Source organism: Trachypithecus francoisi, unplaced genomic scaffold (genome assembly GCF_009764315.1).
Source record: "Trachypithecus francoisi isolate TF-2019V2 unplaced genomic scaffold, Tfra_2.0 Lachesis_group8, whole genome shotgun sequence".
Classification (NCBI taxonomy): Eukaryota; Metazoa; Chordata; class Mammalia; order Primates; family Cercopithecidae; genus Trachypithecus; species Trachypithecus francoisi.
The window spans coordinates 62,636,418-62,655,375 of NW_022681473.1; the positions used below are offsets into that span (position 1 = coordinate 62,636,418).

Genomic DNA, 18,958 nt, shown 5'->3' on the forward strand with positions numbered 1-18,958 from the left:
CTTCCTCCAAATCATATGCCCCTCCAACGTCACTCTTCCTTTACAACATTACAAATACTTCCAACTTAAAAACAGACAAATCCTTATGAGACTGTACATTCCTAGAGGCTAGGAATCAGATCTTATGTTTTTTCTGTAGTGCCTAGTGAACAGAGATTTGTATAAACAGAATTCAGTAAACATTATGTACTATATAACTATAACCACTATGTAGCCTTCCATCACTCACATAAACATCTATCCTACATCCACACTTATACCCACAAAAACTAATTATTGTTATTATTTTTTGAGACAGAGTTTCATTCTTGTCACCCAGGCTGGAGTGCAATGGCACAATCTCGGCTCACTGCAACCTTTGCCTCCCAGGTTCAAGCAATTCTTCTGCCTCAGCCTCCTCAACAGCTGGGATTACAGGCGCTTACCACCATGCCCGGCTAATTTTTGTATTTTTAGTAGAGATGGGATTTCACCATGTTGGCTAGGCTGGTCTCGAACTCCTGACCTCAGATGATCCACCTGCCCCGATCTCCCAAACTGCTGGAATTACAGGCGTGAGCCACCGCGTCCGGCCACAGAAATAATCAACAAGTGTGTGTGTTCTATATATTGGGCCCTACCGAACCACAAGTTATGTATAAATATAAATAGTTCATAAATCTCCATCTCTCCAGCTAGCATGCATCCTCAGCACACAGATCTCACACACAAGCACACCATTCCTTAACCACCCTTTGCCCCCAACAGATATAACTAAGCCCCTGCACAGGCTCCCTCTCCCAGTCTACACCTAATAGCACTCAACAGCCCTCTTTAGCACTGCAACTCTGTTTCTCATAAAGACCACCCCCATCTTTTCTGCTTTTGCCCTCTTTACCATCTTTAAACATGCGGACCCCGGAGTGGTTCTTCCCCTGCTTTGAATCAGTTAGAGACATTAGCATGGTTGCAGGGAGCAGGGTGACGAAAGCTCTGTCCAGGGGCCAGGAAGAACGGCCCACATCAATTTGCAGGAATGCACAGCCACAGTTACCTGGGGACAAAAGGTTGAGAGAAGGTTAAGAGGGATGAGACAACTGAAGACAAAGGAATAGGGTGGAAGGAGGACACTCCTCTACTTCACAGCTAGTTGAAAGCCAGAAAGGTTTATCGATATGTGGAGTCCCACAGGGAGCCAGTAACTGGAGTGGAATGAGACTCCAGTCCACTAAATACCAATGTCACACATTCACCATGTTCCTTCCAGCCAGAACCCTTCCCCTGATTAAAGAGACTTGTTGCTTCTCTGTCCTCTGGCCCTGGTGGAGAGCGCTAAATTCTGTCTCTTTTAATTCCTTGCTAGGGAGCCTGACATCTCTCTGTCCTGACGAAACAGACCAGTGGACTTGACAGTTCCAGATTCCAGAGAATTCTAAGGTCAATCTTCTCAATCCATAAACTCCTATTCAGCCTTCTTGGGTGATCCTTGCACAGTTAATCTCTCCAGCATCCTCCTGACACTGATATTTACAGGTGTATGCAGGTTCTATTTGTTGGGATTTATTTTTATTTTTTGTGAGACAGGGTCTCATTGTTGCCCAGGCTGGTGTGCAGTGGCATTATCACAGCTCACTGCAGCCTCAACCTCCTGGGCTCAGGTGATCCTCCCACCTCAGCTTCTCATGTCACTGGGACTACAGGTGTGCACGATCACACCTGGCTAATTTTTGAACTTTTGGTAGAGACGGGATTTTGCCATGTTGCCCAGGCTGATCTCAAACTCCTGGGTTCAAGGGATCCTCCTGCCTTGGCCTCCCAAAGTGTTGCGATTACAGGCATGAGCCATTGTGCCTGGCTGGGATTTATAATTACCTCAGTGTCCTAAGGTTTTATCCAAACCACTAAGATCAAAGCATGGTAGTTATGTTGCATAATTTGAGGAGCACCATTCACATTGTATTCTACGTGAATAGAGCCCTTGGAGTTCTCCACACAGATCTGCTCCAAGGGCAAGGGCCACATTTCCTTTTGACACCCAGGTAAAACTTATTCCATAAAGACTGCTCAGCCAGAATGAACTGAGACACACTAGTGGAGTAGTTAGAGGGGACTATCATTCCTGTGTTCTTCCTCAGAGGTTCCTAGGCCACAGAGAACTCACCCACATCAATGTAGCCAATGGGCACTGCCCTCTCCAGCTGTAATTCTACTTTCAGTTGCCCACTCTTGTCCTGAGGGCAGCTGAGCCAAGGTCTCCTTGGATTATCTGGGTTTAGCAAGTTCTGTACAGGATACCTGGGATCCTAAGTAAGAGAGGAGGAGAAAATCAGGAATCTCACTGAGCCCAAGGGAAAAAGGATGCCCACAAATGAGGGGTCCCTAAAACTCCAAACCGTCCCAGTCATCCTAACATGATAGAAAAGGCACTAGATGGGAGGCCATAGGAATTCTGTTATCATGTGCCAAGTGGTTTACAGATATCATTTTTCTCTATCTCATTTACCAGATGACCTCCTTTAATCTTCATAACAATTCTTAGGTGGTTACTATTATTACTTCCAAGTTAACAGATCAGTACTGAAGCTGAGAGGTTCAGAAACTTACTGAAGGCCATAGGCTCAATAACCAAGCAAAGCAGAATTCCCAGGTTTCTGAAAGCAGAGCTCTTTTTTTTTTTTCGAGACAAGAGTCTCACTCTGTCACCCAGGCTGGAGTGCAGTGACACAATCTCAGCTCAATGCAACCTCCACCTCCCGAATTTAAGCAATTCTCTGCCTCAGCCTCCTGAGTAGCTGGGATTACAGGTGCTCACCACCATGACTGGCTAATTTTTTTGTATTTTTAGTAGAGATGGGGTTTCACCATTTTGGCCAGGCTGTTCTTGAACTCCTGGGCTCAAGCAATCTGCTCGCCTCAGCCTCCCAAAGTGCTGGGATTATAGGCGTGAGCCACCACGCCCTGCCAAAAGCAGAGCTTTTATTTTTTTATTTTATTTTTTTTGTGAGACAGTCTCACTCGGTTGCCCAGGCTGGAGTGCAGCGGCGTGATCTCAGCTCACTGCAAGCTCCACCTCCCAGGTTCATGCCATTCTCCTGCCTCAGTGTCCCCAGTAGCTGGGACTACAGGTGCCCACCACCACACCTGGCTAATTTTTTTGGTACTTTTAGTAGAGATGGGGTTTCACATGTTAGCCAGGATGGTCTCAATCTCCTGACCTTGTGATCTGCCCGCCTCAGCCTCCCAAAGTGCTGGGATTATGGGCGTGAGACACTGTGCCTGGCCCAAAAGCAGAGCTCTTAACCACCATGATATGCTATTTCATTTATAAGATTTTTTTTTTTTTTGAGCTGGAGTCTCACTCTTGTTTCCTAGGCTGGAGTGCAATGGCGTGATCTCCACTCACTGCAACCTCCGCCTCCCGGGTTCAAGCAATTCTCCTGCTTCAGCCTCCCGAGTAGCTACGATTACAGGCATGTACCACCACCCCTGGCTAATTTTGTATTTTCAGTAGAGATGGGGTTTCTCCATGTTGGTCAGGCTGGTCTCGAACTCCCGACCTCAGGTGATCTGCCCACCTCGGCCTCCCAAAGTGCTGGGATTACAGGCGTGAGCCACCGAGCCCAGCCAAGATGTTTTCAAGGACATTTATTTATCTTTATAGTTATTCTGTGGGATAAGAAAGTCAAAGATTTTTATTCTAAGTTTATAACTGATGCTTAAAGTGATTAATCAAAATCAATAATAATGATACTGAGATATAAATTATGAGTTCTAACCTAAAGTCAGATATTTTTTGGTTGACAGATCTTGAGTAAACTACTTTCTCTCTGGGTCTAAATTTCTTTCCTTCTGTAATCCCAGCTACTTGGGGGCCAAGGCAGGAGAATCGCTTGAGCCTGGGAGGCGGAAGTTGCAGTCAGCCGAGACTGGGCCACTGTACTCCAGCCTGGGTGACAGAGTGAGACCCTATCTCAAATAAACAAACAAACAAATAAACAAATTTCTTCTTCTTCTTTTTTTTTTTTTTTCAGAGACAGGGTCTTGCCCTGGATGGAGTGCAGTGATACAATCATGGCTCACTGCAGCCTCAAATCCCTGCGAGGATCACTTGAGTGATCCCCCTTCCTCTGCCTCCTGAGTGAGTAGCTGGGACTACAGGTGTATGCCACTGCACCTAGTTAATTTGTATTTTTAATTGAGACAGGGTCTTGCTCATTGCCCAGGGTACAGTGCAGTGGCACAATCGCAGCTCACTGTAGCCTTAACTTCCCAGGCTCAGGAACCTCCCACCTCAGTCTCCTGAGGAGGTGGGACTACAGGTGCATGCCACCACACCCGACTAACTTTTGTATTTTTTGTAGAGATGGGGCTTCACCATGTTTCCCAGGCTGGTCTTGAACTCCTGGGCTCAAGCAATCTCCTCGCCTCAGCCTCCCAAAGTGCTGGGATTATAGCTGTGAGCCACCGCACCTGGCTATTTAAAATTTTTTTGTAGAGATGGGATCTTGTTACATTGCTCAGGTTGGTCTCCAACCCCAGCCTCAAGCTATCCTTCCACCTCAACCTCCCAAAGTGTTGGGATTACAGGTATGAGCCCTGTAATCTAAATGTCTTCATCCATAAGTGAAAGAGAAAGACCAGACTCATGGTTTTCAACCTTTTTTGTTTTAGCAATAAAACCCTTTTAACTGAAATCTTACACTGGTGTGTGTGTGTGTGTGTGTGTGTGTGTGCGCGCGCACGCGCACATGTGCATTTTTTTTGATAAATAAAAGGAGAGCTCTGGTTAGAGCACAGGTAGGGAGGACTAGAGACATACTTGTCCCCCTCTCCCTTTCAACTTCCAGAAGTGGGTCTCTCTACAGAGTACAGCTGAAAACATGAAGTTTGAAACTAGCTAATGTTCTCTAGCATTTTATAAGGCTAAAAGTCTATGAAGCAGTCGGGCGTGGTGGCTCATGCCTGTAATCTCAGCACTCTGGGAGGCCAAGGCAGGAAGATCATGAGGTCAGGAGTTTGAGACCAGCCTGGCCAATGTAGTGAAACCCTATCTCTACTAAAAATACAAAAATTAGCTGGGCATGGTGGCATGTGCCTATAGTCCCAGCTACTCATGAGACTGAGGCAGGAGAATCACTTGAACTCAGGAGGCGGAGGTTGTGGAGAGCCAAGATCACACCACTGCACTCCAGCCTGGGCAACAGAGCGAGATTCCGTCTAAAAAAAATAAAAAGTCTATGAAGCAAATTGTTTAGCCTGACCATGCAGGTAAGGAGAGTAAGTGTAACACTATTTTTCTTACAATAGGGGTTAATATATTAGTTCCTAAAGATCCTCTGAGGGTCTTTTCTTTTTCTTTTTTTTGATACAAGGTCTTGCTCTGTCACCCAGGCAGGAGTGCAGTGGCACGATCATGGCTCACTGTTAGCCTCAACCTCCTGGGCTCAAGTAATTCTCCCACCATGGCTTCCTGAGTAGCCGGGTCCACAGGCACATGCTCTCACACAGGGCTAATTTTTAATTTTTTGTGGAAATGGGATCTCCCTGTGTTGTTCAGGCTGGTCTGGAAGTCTTGGGCTCAAGAGATCCTCCTGCCTTAGGCTCCCAAAGTGCTGGAATTACAGGCATGAGTCCCATGCCTGGTCTAAGGATCTCCCTGAAATGTGTGGGGATGTTTTTGACTGTCACAATGACTAAGACGCCTGGGGGCCAGGGATGCTAAATATCTCATCATGCAAATGATATTGCTACAAAATACAGACTTATGGCCCCAAATGCCAATGGCACCCCTTGAGAAAGACCAGGATAACAGAAGAGGAAGAGGAGGAGTAGGAGTAAATAGAGCAGTGACAGGAGAGGAAAGGGTGGGAAGTCCCTAAGAATCACATCAGATCAGGCCTGGTCTCAGGGCCTAGAATCTAGCTCTAATTGTGATATTGTAGAACTTTCAGGAAGGAGGCTGAGATCACACTTGATGGTGGTGGTGATATCCTCACAAGTCTGGCATTACCTCAAGTGCCCTGCCCTGTTCTCAATGATAGAATGATCAAACTCCCTTTCTGAGGATCCTGGTGCAGTTTCTGGTCTTATAGCTTTGCCAGTGCCCTTCAAACTGGGTGGAATCCTGAGGGTGCTGTTTTGTATACTTTCAACTTTTCAGAACACTTCCTTTGCGCTTCCTGCACTTCTGTGGGAACAACCTGAGGGCAAGAGCTGTTTCTTCTCTTAGACTCTGAACTCACAATGTCTCTTCTGTTAGATTGGGAGTTTCCTGAAAGTGGAGCCAAGACTTCTGTTTTTTCATTCCTTTCAGTTATCAAGAAAACAAATCATGCCTGCTGATTAATATACCTGAGAAGAAAATGATACCACATGGCTGATCTTCACAGGAGCCATGGTGGCCGAGCAGCTGTTTCAAGTACAAGGCAAAAATGCTTCCTCCCAAGATTTCTTCTGTCACTACTTTGGCACTGACTATGTGCTAGCTTCCAGAAAAGCAAGAATCCTCATATCACTCCTGAAAAAGAGAACAGAAGAAAAACAAACTAGCCGTGCCTGTGATAACAGGAGTTATTTGTAGCAGTCAGTTCATTTCTCTCTCTTTTTTTTTCTGGGACAGAGTCTCGCTCTGTCACCCAGGCTGGAGTGCAGTCGTGTGATCTTGGCTCACTGCAAGCTTTGCCTCCCAGGTTTATGCCATTCTCCTGCCTCAGCCTCTCAAGTAGCCGGGATTACAGGCACATGCCACCACGCCCGGCTAATTTTTTATATTTTAAGTAGAGACGGAGTTTCACTGTGTTAGCCAGGACGGTCTCGATTTCCTGACCTTGTGATCCACCAGCCTCAGCCTCCCAGTGTTGGGATTACAGGTGTGAGCCACTGCACCCGGCCGAGTTAGTCCATGACCAACATGGGCCTGGTGGGAGTGGTGGCAGGGAGTAGGTTTGGATCAGCTGATGAGGCTCCAAAAAACACAAAATAACTCGAATGCAACCAGAAGGCAACACAGCAGCAAGTGCAAAATAATATATTAAGATGTTAATGTTGGATTTGTATATACGTGAGCTCTCAAGGACATGAATTGTGCCTTAAATTGTACACCTTTATATCACTAGAGCCTAGTACATGGTAAGGATAGGCAACAAATGTTCAACAAAATATATGACACAACTCTTTTTTTCTTCTTCTCCTAAAATGTATCTTCCTACATTTAGCTTTTCATGAAGTTATTCCTCTGCTAGACATCTTCAATGACGTGCTGATTTATGCAAAACCCTTGGTAAGCTGGGTGTGGTGGCATGTGCTTGTAGTCCTAACTACTCAGGAGACTGAGGCAGGAAGATCACTCGGGCCCAGGAGTTGGAGGCTGCAGTGAGCCATGATGGTGCCACTGTATTCCAGCTTGGGTGACAGAGTGAGACCCTAACTCTAAAAAAAAAAAGTTCACATGGGTATTTGTACTTCGTATTTTGCTAAACATTTTAGGTAAATTTTTAAATATATGCAAAAACACACATATTAGTATAATGAACTCATGCATCCATCACCTTGCTTCAACAATTCCTTGCTGAGAGTAGTTTTAAAGTTGTCTGAATGTCTTTAGGTGGAATATCTTCAAATATTTATCCCTGTCTATTTTATTGATGTTTGTTACCCATCTGGCTCCTGAAAATACGAGTCCATGACTCTTGATATACTCCTGGCCATAATGGTCTTTTTGCTTACCCTCCCCACCAAAAGTTTTTTTCCCTTTTCTCCAAGATTTTGCTCATGCCATTGCCTATGCTTGGAATGTTCTTTCTCTTTCCCATTTACCAAATCTAATGCATCTTTGGTGCTCAAATGTCACCTCTCCTCTGATGAAACAGCTTAAGGTGACAGCTCCATCCTGTCAATCCTCACTTAGCCTTTAACAGAGTGCCTCATATTACAATTATATGGGTATGTCTTCTTTGTCCCTTGACAAATTGTAAGCTCCTGGGGGACAGGTCTCATGTCTGATTCATTTCTGTGTACCCAATGTAAAAGGGAGAATATAGTTCCTGATTTGCAAATGTCTGTTGAATGAATGACCATAAAAATTGTGCTCCAAAGGGCTCACAGTCACAAAGCATTCAAAGTGGAGTAGATTGTAGCAATAGCAGTAACAAACTCTTAGTGAATCCCATCTAAACATCAAGCACTCCTCACAGGCCACAGCCAATATGGGGCTAAGGCTTCAAAGACAGAAGAATGAAGAATGAGTCCTGAGTCTCCTCTCTAGGGCTCAGATTAATTAAAGCTCACTATTCCCATTGTGGGAACTCACTGGGCACACAAATATCTTTCCTTCTTTCTGCTAGATTTTGGAGATATAAAAATAATAAAAATAAGACATAGCCTCTGTTTTGAAGAAACTCACAGTATATTTTTGTGATTTGATGCGAAAAACTCCACCATCTCTTATCATCAATGAACACCCAGGCTAGGCATGGTGGCTCACGCCTGTAATCCCAGCACATTGGGAAGCTGAGGACGGTGGATATCTTTTTTTTTTTTTGTTTGTTTGTTTTGGAGACGGAGTCTCGCTGTGTCGCCCAGGCTGGAGTGCAGTGGCCGGATCTCAGCTCACTGCAAGCTCCGCCTCCCGGGTTTATGCCATTCTCCTGCCTCAGCCTCCCGGGTAGCTGGGACTACAGGCGCCCGCCACCTCGCCCAGCTAGTTTTTTGTATTTTTTAGTAGAGACGGGGTTTCACCGTGTTAGCCAGGATGGTCTCGATCTCCTGACCTCGTGATCCGCCCGTCTCGGCCTCCCAAAGTGCTGGGATTACAGGCTTGAGCCACCGCGCCCGGCCTGGACGGTGGATATCTTAAGCCCAGGAGTTCAAGATCAGCCTGGACAACATGGCGAAATCCCATCTCTACAAAAAAAAAAAAAAAAAATTAGCCAGATGTGGTGGCGTGTGCCTGGAGCCCAAGCTACTCAGGAGGCCGAGGCAGGAGGATTGCTTGAGCTTGGGAGGCAGAGGTTGCAGTGAGCTGAGATCGCACCATCACACTCCAGCCTAGGAGACAGTGAAACCCTATCTCAAAAATAAATAAATACATAAATAAATAAACACTCTTGGTTTGGCAATTCCGACAATCAAACTGCTTGTAGTTCTCACAAGATTAAGTTCTTTGAGAACTCCTTCCCTTACAAAAACTGTTGCTGCCATTTTTTGGTAATTACTTGTTTACCCTGTGTGCCTCCTCACTAAGTAGTAAGCTCTTTGAGGATGTGGATTTTTGTCATGTTCATGATCTCCTACACTTCAGAGCAGCATCATGATTCTGTCAGAAGCAATAAAGTAATAAATGATGTTCAGGAAATTGGTTGACAATGAGAAGAAAAATAAAAGTAGATCCCTACCTCACAACATATTTAAAAAATTATACCTAGGCTGGGCATGGTGGCTCATACCTGTAATACCAGCATTTTGGGAGGTTGAGGTGGGTGGATCACTTGAGGTCAGGAGTTTGACACCAGCCTGGCCAACACGGTGAAACCCTATTTCTACTCAAAATACAAAAATTAGCTGGGTGTGGTGACACATGCCTGTAATCCCAGCTACTAGGGAGGCTGAAGCAGGAGAATTGCTTGAACCTGGGGGGCAAAGGTTGCAGTGAGCCAAGATCACCCCTCTGCACTCCAGCGTGGGTAACAAAGTGAGATTCTGTCTCAAAAAATGAAATAAAATAAAACAAAATAAAATAAAGACAAATAATTATACCTAAAAGGCTGGTACAGTGGCTCACACCTGTAATCTCATCACTTTGGGAGGCAGAGGCTCAGGAGGATTGCTTGAACCCAGGAGTTCAAGACCAGCAACATAGTGGGACCCGATCTCTACAAAATATTTTAAAATATCAGCCAGGTGTGGTGGCACATGCCTATAGTCCCAGGTACTCAGAAGGCTGAGGTGGGAGAATTGCTTGAGCCTGGGAGATGGAGACTACAGTGAGCAGTTATCACGCCACTGCAGTCCACCTGGGTGACAGAGCCAGACCCTGTATCACTCAGGTTGGGCACAGTGGTTCACACCTGTAATCCCAGCACTTTGGGAGGCCGAGGCAGGTGGATCACTTGAGGTCAGGAGTTCGAGACCATGGCCAACATGGCGAAACCCCGTCTCAACTAAAAATACAAAAATTATCCGGGCGTGGTGGCGCGTCCATAGTCCCAGTTACTCAGGAGACTGAGACACAAGAATCGTCTGAACCCAGGAGGCAGGGGCTGCAGGGAGCCCAGATTGAACCACTGCATTCCAGCCTTGGTAACAGAGCAAGACACCGTCTCAAAGAAAAAAAAAAAAAAGCACTTGGATTAAAAAACAAAATGAAACACAATAAAATACTGTATAGTCACAGCTACATATAATTTTTAAAAATGGATTGGGAGGGCCGGGCGCGGTGGCTCAAGCCTGTAGTCCCAGCACTTTGGGAGGCCGAGACGGGCGGATCACGAGGTCAGGAGATCGAGACCATCCTGGCTAACACGGTGAAACCCCGTCTCTACTAAAACGAAGAAAAACTAGCCGGGCGAGGTAGCAGGCGCCTGTAGTCCCAGCTACAGGGGAGGCTGAGGCAGGAGAATGGCGTAAACCCGGGAGGCAGAGCTGGCAGTGAGCTGAGATCCGGCCACTGCACTCCAGCCTGGGCGACAGAGCGAGACTCTGTCTCAAAAAAAAAAAAAAAAAAAAAAAAGGATTGGGAGAACACAAGCTAATTCTAATCCATAATAGTTGCTTCTGGAGAAGATGAGAGGGTAATGGGCTTGAGAGTAGAAAAAACAGGTAAGTTTAACTTTTATTGTATTACCTAGCTTTTAAGAAATGAGTAAGCAAATAAATCATAAGGCCAATAGTCAATTTAGGGTGATGGGTGTACAGTGTTTATAACATTCTCCGTATTAAGTTTCACAAAATAAAAATAATTATTTTTATTTTAAGTACATGAGATGCCTGTAGATGATGTAAATAATTCCCTCTAATTTTCTGTTGGTCCCAGTATAAAGCTGACTTTTCTAGACGTTCTGTGGACTCACAGGCCATCCTAGTTCCGTTCACCAGACAGATCCAGGCGGACGCCCAGAGGCGTGTGAACTGGGGCTACAGGTTTGCAAGGTATTGAGTTCACATGCTGCTGAAAAATCAGTTACGAAGGCATACGTAGGGGTGGGGCAGTATGGTGTACAAAAAGGAGGGTATGGCAGGAGCGGGGGCCGCAGGAACTGGGTTAGGAAAGTGTGCAGAGATGTATGAATTGGCATGACAGCCTAACTAAGACGCGGAATGTGGGGGCCGTGGAGGTCCCGCAAGGCTCTTCAGCTCTCAGTTTCTGGAGCTCAAGCCGTACCTCTGCTTTCACTGTTCATCGGGAACAGGCTGCTCTGTTCATTTCCTTGATGGCCACCCCTCCTCCCTCTCGGTCACTCCCCTCCCCATCAACAAATCCCAAAGCGCCTCACCCGGGACCGTGGACCTCGCGGAGCCACCGTTGCCTCAGATCGTGGACCACCAACCTATTCTCCCGCCAATTCGGCCCTCTAACCTTCGCCTTCTGACCCCGAGAGCTACTCTTCCGCCTTCCGTAGCACAGGAATGCGTTCTGGGCCTCAAGAAGCTGCTGTTTTTGAAAATGACTCCTACCGAGGCAAGACGGCAGGTGCTGCAGCCAGGAAAATATATTTGCGTGTGTTTTAATGTTTATTTTCACTCACTACAACCCTTTCTCGTGGAGGGAGCGGAATTTAAACTTCCGTGTCAGCCTCAGTGCAGTTTGGGAAACGTAGTTCCTAGTACCCACGTCTCGCTCCTTGGAGGCCAGACTGAGGGAGCGTCGCGAAAGTTTCCCGTTTAGGAACTCTCCTATTTCGCTTTCCACAGGGAAGAATTGGTTAAATAGTTCCACTGAAAATAATGCGATTCAAATTTCTCATTTTCCAAGAACGCTCCCTTGCTGAAGCTTGCAAGGGCACGGGACTTCTCTCTCCTTGATCCTGAAACGTGCAGCAGGTAGATAACCTCCTGATCCCTGACAGTCTCCGCCTGTTTTTGATGCCCCGCCCCCTCTGCTGGAGTCCGAGCCGCCGATTGGCTAGGAGCACTTGAACGGCGGAAGCAGCTGGCTCGCGCGGGACTGCGGTGAGGGGGCGAGCCGTGAAGATGGCGGCAGTGGTGGAGGTGGAGGTTGGAGGTGGTGCTGCTGGGGAACGGGAGCTGGATGAGGTAAGCGGAGTTGAGAGACGAGGAGAGACAGCCTGAGACTGAGGGCAGGGGCAGTGAGGTATTGAGAGGTGGGGGTCTTAGGAGAGACGGGAAAGATCCTGAGAGGGAAGGAGCTGACTAGGGGGCGGGTGCGTGGAGAGGGAAGTCAGAGGCACTACTGACTTGCGGACTCCGAGGCGGCCTTGGGAGTAGAAGACTTGCATTAGCTTCAAGGTTGGAGATGGAGGACAGAGAGAGAGAGGTCGGAGGGATGGGGGTGTTAAGATTTTGTGATTACTAGCTGGGAGTCTTAGGGTAGGACCGAAGGGCTAAGAGGTAGTTTGAGTTAGAGGGGCGTGAATTTCTTCAGGGGCTTCCTCTGTGAGAGAGGACTCTGTCTAAGCCTAGGATGGGGGTTGGGGACACAGACCTGGAAAGAGTGCTAATCCACTAGTAGTATAGCTTTGAGTTATCTTGAAGTTGGAAATGTTTTGTTTATCCTTACATTCTAAGATTTTGTATCTAATGTACGCTCAGTAAAGTTTTCGTCAACGAATGAAGGAACAAGTGGATGAATAAATGATTGTATGCCGGAATTCATGCATTTATTCACTTAATAAACATTATGACTTTTGCTCTGGATCCTGGGCCAGGTGCTAGGGAGACAAGGGGCCCCTCCGTTGAAGAGCCCACAATCTAGTGGTGGGAGACAGACAAGAATAGTCATTGCATTAAAGATATAATGGTGGCACTGAGAAGTGTGTAACAGTTCAGCTTGGGATAGGGAAGGCTTCCCGGAGTTGCTGAGTTTTAAACGATAAGTAAGTGTCTCTCTCTCTCCCTCTAGACTTATGAGTTCCTTGAGGGTGAGCTCCTTGAGATTGTATGTTCCCTTTACCTATCTAATTGGCATTTAAAGACTGGGATATTAAATTACCAGTGGTCCTTGAAGGAATCACTAGGAGAAAGGAGATGTTGAGTGTGAAAGGAGTGAAGGAACAGGGCAGAGAAGCAGAGAGAGAGGTGAAAAAGGAAAAATGAAAAGATTCTGAAGCCAGAGGCATAGAGATCTAGTGGTGTTTGTGATCCTGCACATGCCAGCATATGGACAGAGACATCACAGGGGTAGGAGGAAGGGGATTGGTTGTCAGAGATAAAACCAGGGAGATCTCTGAGGGGTCAGAATCTTAGAGGCCCCTTGCTGTGTGTTGGGTGTGGGAAGAGTGGGGAGGATTGGGGATGACTGAAGATGAGATTCAGAGAAAGGAAGAAGTGGACTTGCCTGGTAGTGGGATGAGTTGGAGGAGTTGGGTTACCTGATTGAGATCATTAAGATGGGAGGAAGGGACTGAGAAGTTGGCAGGTGATCACAGCAGGGGAATTTTTAAAGAAGTGTTGTAGTCTTCTACCTCCCAATCACTAGAGACTATAGGTGTTTGGATACTGGTTGGTTGGTTAGGTGAAGTGGGTGTGGAAATGACCTCTAAGACCCCTTCTGGCTTTTACATTTCTGTGATTACAGTTGGCTGTGGTTCAATGAGATATATTTGAAGACACTTTGGAAAGAGTAGATACTGCATTGAAGTTCTTATTTATGGTTTGTTAGTCATGGGCTCTCCCTTGAGACAATTATGTATATCTCAAAGCTTTAGTTATGTATGTCAGGGTTCATTGAGATAAAGAGCAGAAGTTTTGGCAGAGGAGAAAATAACATTTTCTTTCCTTCCTTCCCTCCCTCCCTTCCTTCCTCCTTCCTTCCTCCTTCCCTCCTTCCTTCCTTCCTTTTTTTTTTTTTTTGAGATGGAGTTTTGCTCTTGTTGCCCAGGCTGGAGTGCAGTGATGCAATCTTGGCTCACCACAACCTCTGCCTTCTGGGTTCAAACAATTCTCCTGCCTCAGCCTCCTGAGTAGCTGGAATTACAGGCATGCACCACCATGCCCGGCTAATTTTTTGTATTTTTATTAGAGACAGGGTTTTTCCATGTTGGTCAGGCTGGCCTTGAACTCCCGACCTCAGGTGATCCGCCCTCCTCGGCCTCCCAGATGTGCTGGGATTACAGGTGTGAGTCACTGTGCCCGGCTAAGCAAATAACATTTTCATTAAGACATTTTTGATTTTTGTTTCTTAGCTTTTCTTTATTGTTTTAAGGACTTAAGAGCTTCTAGTAGTATAATAGACTTTACAGAGTGTCATGCATAGAAGTTAACTTTATATGAACCACTAGCATTCATCCCAGAAACCTTGTTACTTATTTCATTTCCTGAGAAAAAGTATAATCTGTTGTCCGGAAATTACATGTGGACTGGTTCTATCTTTTTTGTTGTTGTGTGTTTGAGAAAGTAAGCTCTGAGAAGCAGGAACTGTCATCCCTTCAAGCTCCAAAAATAACAGAGGTCTGGTCTGGCAGACCTTAGTTTGTATTCAAGTTTCTACTAATGTCTCCCCAGCTGTTTCTTTGCAGCCTTAGCTTGTGAAAGAGAAGGTGAAATCCGTCTTTAATATGTAATTATGGGGTCTACCATGTGTCTTGCACTGAGAATTCAAAGATGAGTAAGACAGGAGCTTTACCAATTTACAGTTGAGTGAAGAGACATGCAAATAGTGTATTATAATATTAGATAATTGCTGTAATGGAGGCATGTAACAAATGCAGTGGGGCACAAGAGATCAAGCGCTTGAGTCGACTGGGGGAGTCTTTACGATAGAGATGGGTTTGAGCTGAAAAAGGTTGGGTTTACAAAAGAGCAGTGGTTTACATGTGGCGTTAATGTTGCCTCCTCTGTAGCACTTTCTGTTTGATTGATAGACTCTAATGTGGAGCTGAGATTATAATTGGGTAATGGGTAGCCTGGCTAAGATGGAGCTGTTGTACTTTTCTATTTCTTGGGAAAGAATGTACACGCTGTGTACATTCAGGATGTTATACCTATGTTTTCCAATTTTAGATGCCATTAGCATGATACATGGTCTGGAATAGCATTCATTCATATTCCTTTTCTCTTTTTTTGCCTGGTTTCGTTAATACTTTCTCTAGAAATTGAGACGTAATTTAGGCTTTCCTAACGGTTTCTTCCTTTGGAGAGAGAAATAGAAAAGAAGGTTTAGGAAAAGAGCTACCGGTAGAAAAGGCTACTGTTTCTTCAGCTCTTACCATACACCAGCCTCTGTTTAAAACCTGCGTCATCTTATTTATTACTAACAGTAGGCCTGTGAATTAGATGGAGCTAACCCCATTTTATAAATGAGACTGAGGCTAGAGAGGCTAAGGAACTTTCCTAGGATTCCACAGTTTGTGAGTAGGGAAGTACAGCTTATGATCCAGGCCTTCCTATGCTATACGGAGCTTAGCCCATTCTATGCTGAGCACCTGGGTTCCGTTTGTGCTCTAGGGGGTGGGTACTTTAAAATTGTATAGTCTTAATCATCTCATGTGTAAAAATGGATACCATATATTTGATAAGTGGCTGTGATTCAAAAGAGCATTTTGAATTTCACATTTGTGAGGAAAGTTTTATTAGTATTCCCTATTTATGATTGAGGAAGCTGAGGTTCAGAGGATTTGAGATATGTCAAAGGTCTTGAGACTACCAAGTGGTGTCACAAAGATTTAAACCCACGTTTCCAGATTCCAGAGTGTTTGTTTCCCTTCGTTCTAAAGACCCAAACTCTTTTCTTTGTATAAAAGTTCCATTTTCAAAGCATAAAGCAGCATTTCATCCCTGAGGGGATCAAAATGAGGGTTAACCAAAAGAATATTGGTTTTTCTATACAGATCCTTTAACTCACTGATAACTGGATTCTGCTGAACCCTGTTCAGGAGGAATGATTAGCCTATTGGTAGTTAGGGATAAGAGAGATGGGCCTAGCCAGCTCAGGTCAGGTGTTAAACTGGCCATGATGACTGCTTAAGCTCAGTTTTGTCTCTCAGCCTGGCAAAGTACAGCATGCTTGAGATGCTAGTAGGATAAGATGTGGGTACCAGTTAGGTGGCCCAAAGGCCAATCTAATCCTGGAGCTAGTGATTTCCTCCTCAAAGGGGAGGCTAACCAACCTCTGAGAGGAATTAGATGCACCCTTTGGGCACAGAAAGCTAACTTGGGAATTAAGGTAGAAAAGCACTTCAATACCCAATAGGGCCAGCCAGGGCATTGCCTGGCGGCTGGTGACTGTGAATCTGGATGTGTCCACTCCCAAGTCCTATTTATCTGCCAAAATGATGTGAAATCATGCAGATTCAGTGAGGAGTTTCCAGCTCAAGCCAGAGTTCAAAGCAGGTATCCCAGCCTGCAGCTAACTTGAGGTATTAATATTATTGCCTCAGGTGAATAATTTACCTCTCTTTGGCCCTGTTTTACTCTTGTTAAAAGAGGAGATTAGACTAGATTGGTGGTTTTTAAACCTTTATTTAGTCATGAATCCTTTTATTCAAACAAAATCTCACTCTGAAGCCTTGTGGTCCTTGAATGGATTCAACAGAACCCCTAAGGTGCTTGAAGCCACCCTTTGAAAACCAAGGATTTTTCTGTTATAGTCCACTGATTGGGTCAGCCCACTTTTTAAATTTAAAAAAAATTTTTAAAATTTTTTTGAGATGGAGTCTCGCTCTGTCGCCAAGGCTGGAGTGCGGTGGTGCGATCTCGACTCACTGCAAGCTCCGCCTCCTGGGTTCACGCCATTCTCCTGCCTCAGCCTTCCTAGCAGCTGGTACTACAGGTGCCCGCTACCACGCCCAGCTAATTTTTTGTATTTTCAGTAGAGACGGGGTTTCACCGTGTTAGCCAGGATGGTCTTGATCTCCTGACCTCGTGATCCGCCCGTCTCGGCCTCCCAAAGTGCTGAAATTACAGGTGTGAGCCCCCATGCCTAGCCTGGGTGACCCCACTTTGTGTTCCCTCAGCCCACTTGTACTTTGCCTAGGGCAGCCCCACCAAGCATTATAAAATTGTCTGCCTTCCCCACTAGACTGTAAGCTTCATGAGAGAGCAGAGTCCAAGTGTATCTTGCTCACCATTGTATTCTCTTCACTCAGCATGTTTCTGGCATACAGTAGGCACCCAATAAGTATTTGATAATCATTATTTTTGATTAGTAGTATGATAGCTACCATTTAGTGGATGTTTGTGATATGCTAGCTCTTCTGCCTAATGGTATATGCTTTTTTATTAAATGTTTATGACATCCCTATGAGAATTGAATTATTAGATGAAATCGTCTCCAGCTCTTTCTGGCTCTAGCACTCTATGTACTGTTTCTAATTACTGCCAGGCTTTGTTGGTGCTGTCCAGTCTGCCTAGAATACCTTTCTTTTCCCTTATTGCTTTTTGAAATTCCACCTGCCCCTTAAAGTTCTAGCTCCCTTGGCTTCTTGGACTATTCTGATCTACACTGATACCTTTTCGCCTTGCCTTTTATGGTTTTCTCTGTTTAAGTTTGTTCCCTCATTTCTCAACTTAGTCCTCAAACTTCTGAAACATTTGTGTGCCTGGCACTTTGGTGTGCCTGATAATACCAAGATGGATAAAGTGTGATAATTGCCCTCAGAGAGTTCACAGACTGGTATGAGTAGAGAAAGAGTGATAAGTACATGCAAAATATGTCACAGATACTGTGATAGTGAGGGGGGTGTGGTGGGTACATCAAGGAGGAAGTGGCAGTGAGTGTTACGTCTCCTTTTCCCAGATAGGTTGGTAAACCCCCAGCGGGCAGGCTGTGGAAGTGCCCGTCCCTTGCTTCTTCAAGCAGTAATCACTGGGTTTTTGTGTGTCCTTTCCCCTGTGGTTCTCTCCTTATAGACATTTAGTAAATGTACCTTGTTGCCAGGGATTTTCTTCTCTAGAGATTTTTGGTCCGAGCCAGTATCTTACTGAGGGATCAAGGCATATGTGACTGAAGTTTAGTGTGGATATCTGACTACCTCTGGATTTTTTTAGGCATGTAAAGTGAGTGTTGGCAAGTGTAGTGGGGAAAAAGCCATAAAGTAGTAAACAGTGGACTCATATTCTAGACTAGGAATAGCAGATTTATTTTATCTCAGAGACAGCCACCTGATCATAGATACTTAGAAGCCTGTATTGAGAAGGGTTCTGAAGCCAGGGCTTAGCAGAAAAGAGTGCTGACGGTGAAATAATACAGATTACTTATTCTGTGCCTAGTCCTGTGCCAAGTGTTTTAAATGCATTCTTTTTTTTTTTTTAGACAGTCTCACTCTGTCACTCAGGCTGGAGTGCAGTAGAGTGATCTTTGCTCACTGCAACCTCGGCTTCCCAGGCTCAAGTGATTCTCCCACCTCAGCCTGCCAAGTAGCTGGGACCACAGGTATGCACTACCATGCCTGGCTAACTTTTTGTAGAGACAGAGTTTCACCATGTTGCTCAGACTGGTCTCGAACTCCTGTACTCAAGCAATCTGCCTGCCTCGGCCTCCCAAAGTGTTGGGATTACAGGCATGAGCCACTGCGCCCAGCCCTTAGATTCATGATCTAATTTAATACCATAACCTTATAAGATATGTACTCTTATTACCATCTCATTCTATAGATGTGGAAGCTGAGGCATAGAGAATTTAAGTAACTTGCCCAATGTTATACAGCCAGGTGAGTGACAGAACTGGGGTTCAAATCCAAGACTACTTCAGTGCTTGTGCTGTTAACCACAACGGGCAATATGAGTACTCTATACTGCCCATCCTGTTCTACGCTAGACATTTCCATTTTGTACATTTGGGTCTTCCTTTCCGGAGGTGATTTAACTG

General features: G+C 45.3%; 2 protein-coding genes across 9 annotated transcripts in view; one reads left to right on the forward strand and one right to left on the reverse strand.

Moving 5' to 3' along the window:
• Nucleotides 1-11,768, reverse strand: part of LOC117081478 (short transient receptor potential channel 2) — a 29,569-nt gene extending 17,801 nt beyond the window's left edge. For 3 of the 7 annotated variants that reach the window (XM_033207474.1, XM_033207475.1, XM_033207469.1), the window contains exons 1-4: nucleotides 11,469-11,768; nucleotides 6,331-6,496; nucleotides 2,141-2,282; nucleotides 878-1,033 (exon numbers count right to left, since the gene is read on the reverse strand). In XM_033207474.1, coding sequence (XP_033063365.1) covers nucleotides 878-1,033; nucleotides 2,141-2,282; nucleotides 6,331-6,375 — 343 coding nt within the window. In that variant the 5' untranslated portion in view covers nucleotides 6,376-6,496; nucleotides 11,469-11,768. Of the gene's footprint in view, nucleotides 1-877; nucleotides 1,034-2,140; nucleotides 2,283-6,330; nucleotides 6,497-8,380; nucleotides 8,480-9,422; nucleotides 9,473-11,356; nucleotides 11,424-11,468 lie in introns of those variants that run through there. The other 4 variants (XM_033207471.1, XM_033207473.1, XM_033207470.1 and 1 more) reach the window with 4 other exon arrangements.
• A 41-nt stretch (nucleotides 11,769-11,809) lies between these two features.
• The window catches only part of RNF121 (ring finger protein 121), a 69,532-nt gene continuing 62,383 nt past the window's right edge, over nucleotides 11,810-18,958 (forward strand). The window contains exon 1 of one of the 2 annotated variants that reach the window (XM_033207476.1): nucleotides 11,810-12,228. In XM_033207476.1, the coding sequence (XP_033063367.1) occupies nucleotides 12,166-12,228 (63 nt within the window). In that variant the 5' untranslated portion in view covers nucleotides 11,810-12,165. The remainder of the gene's footprint in view (nucleotides 12,229-18,958) is intronic. The other variant, XM_033207477.1, reaches the window with a different exon arrangement.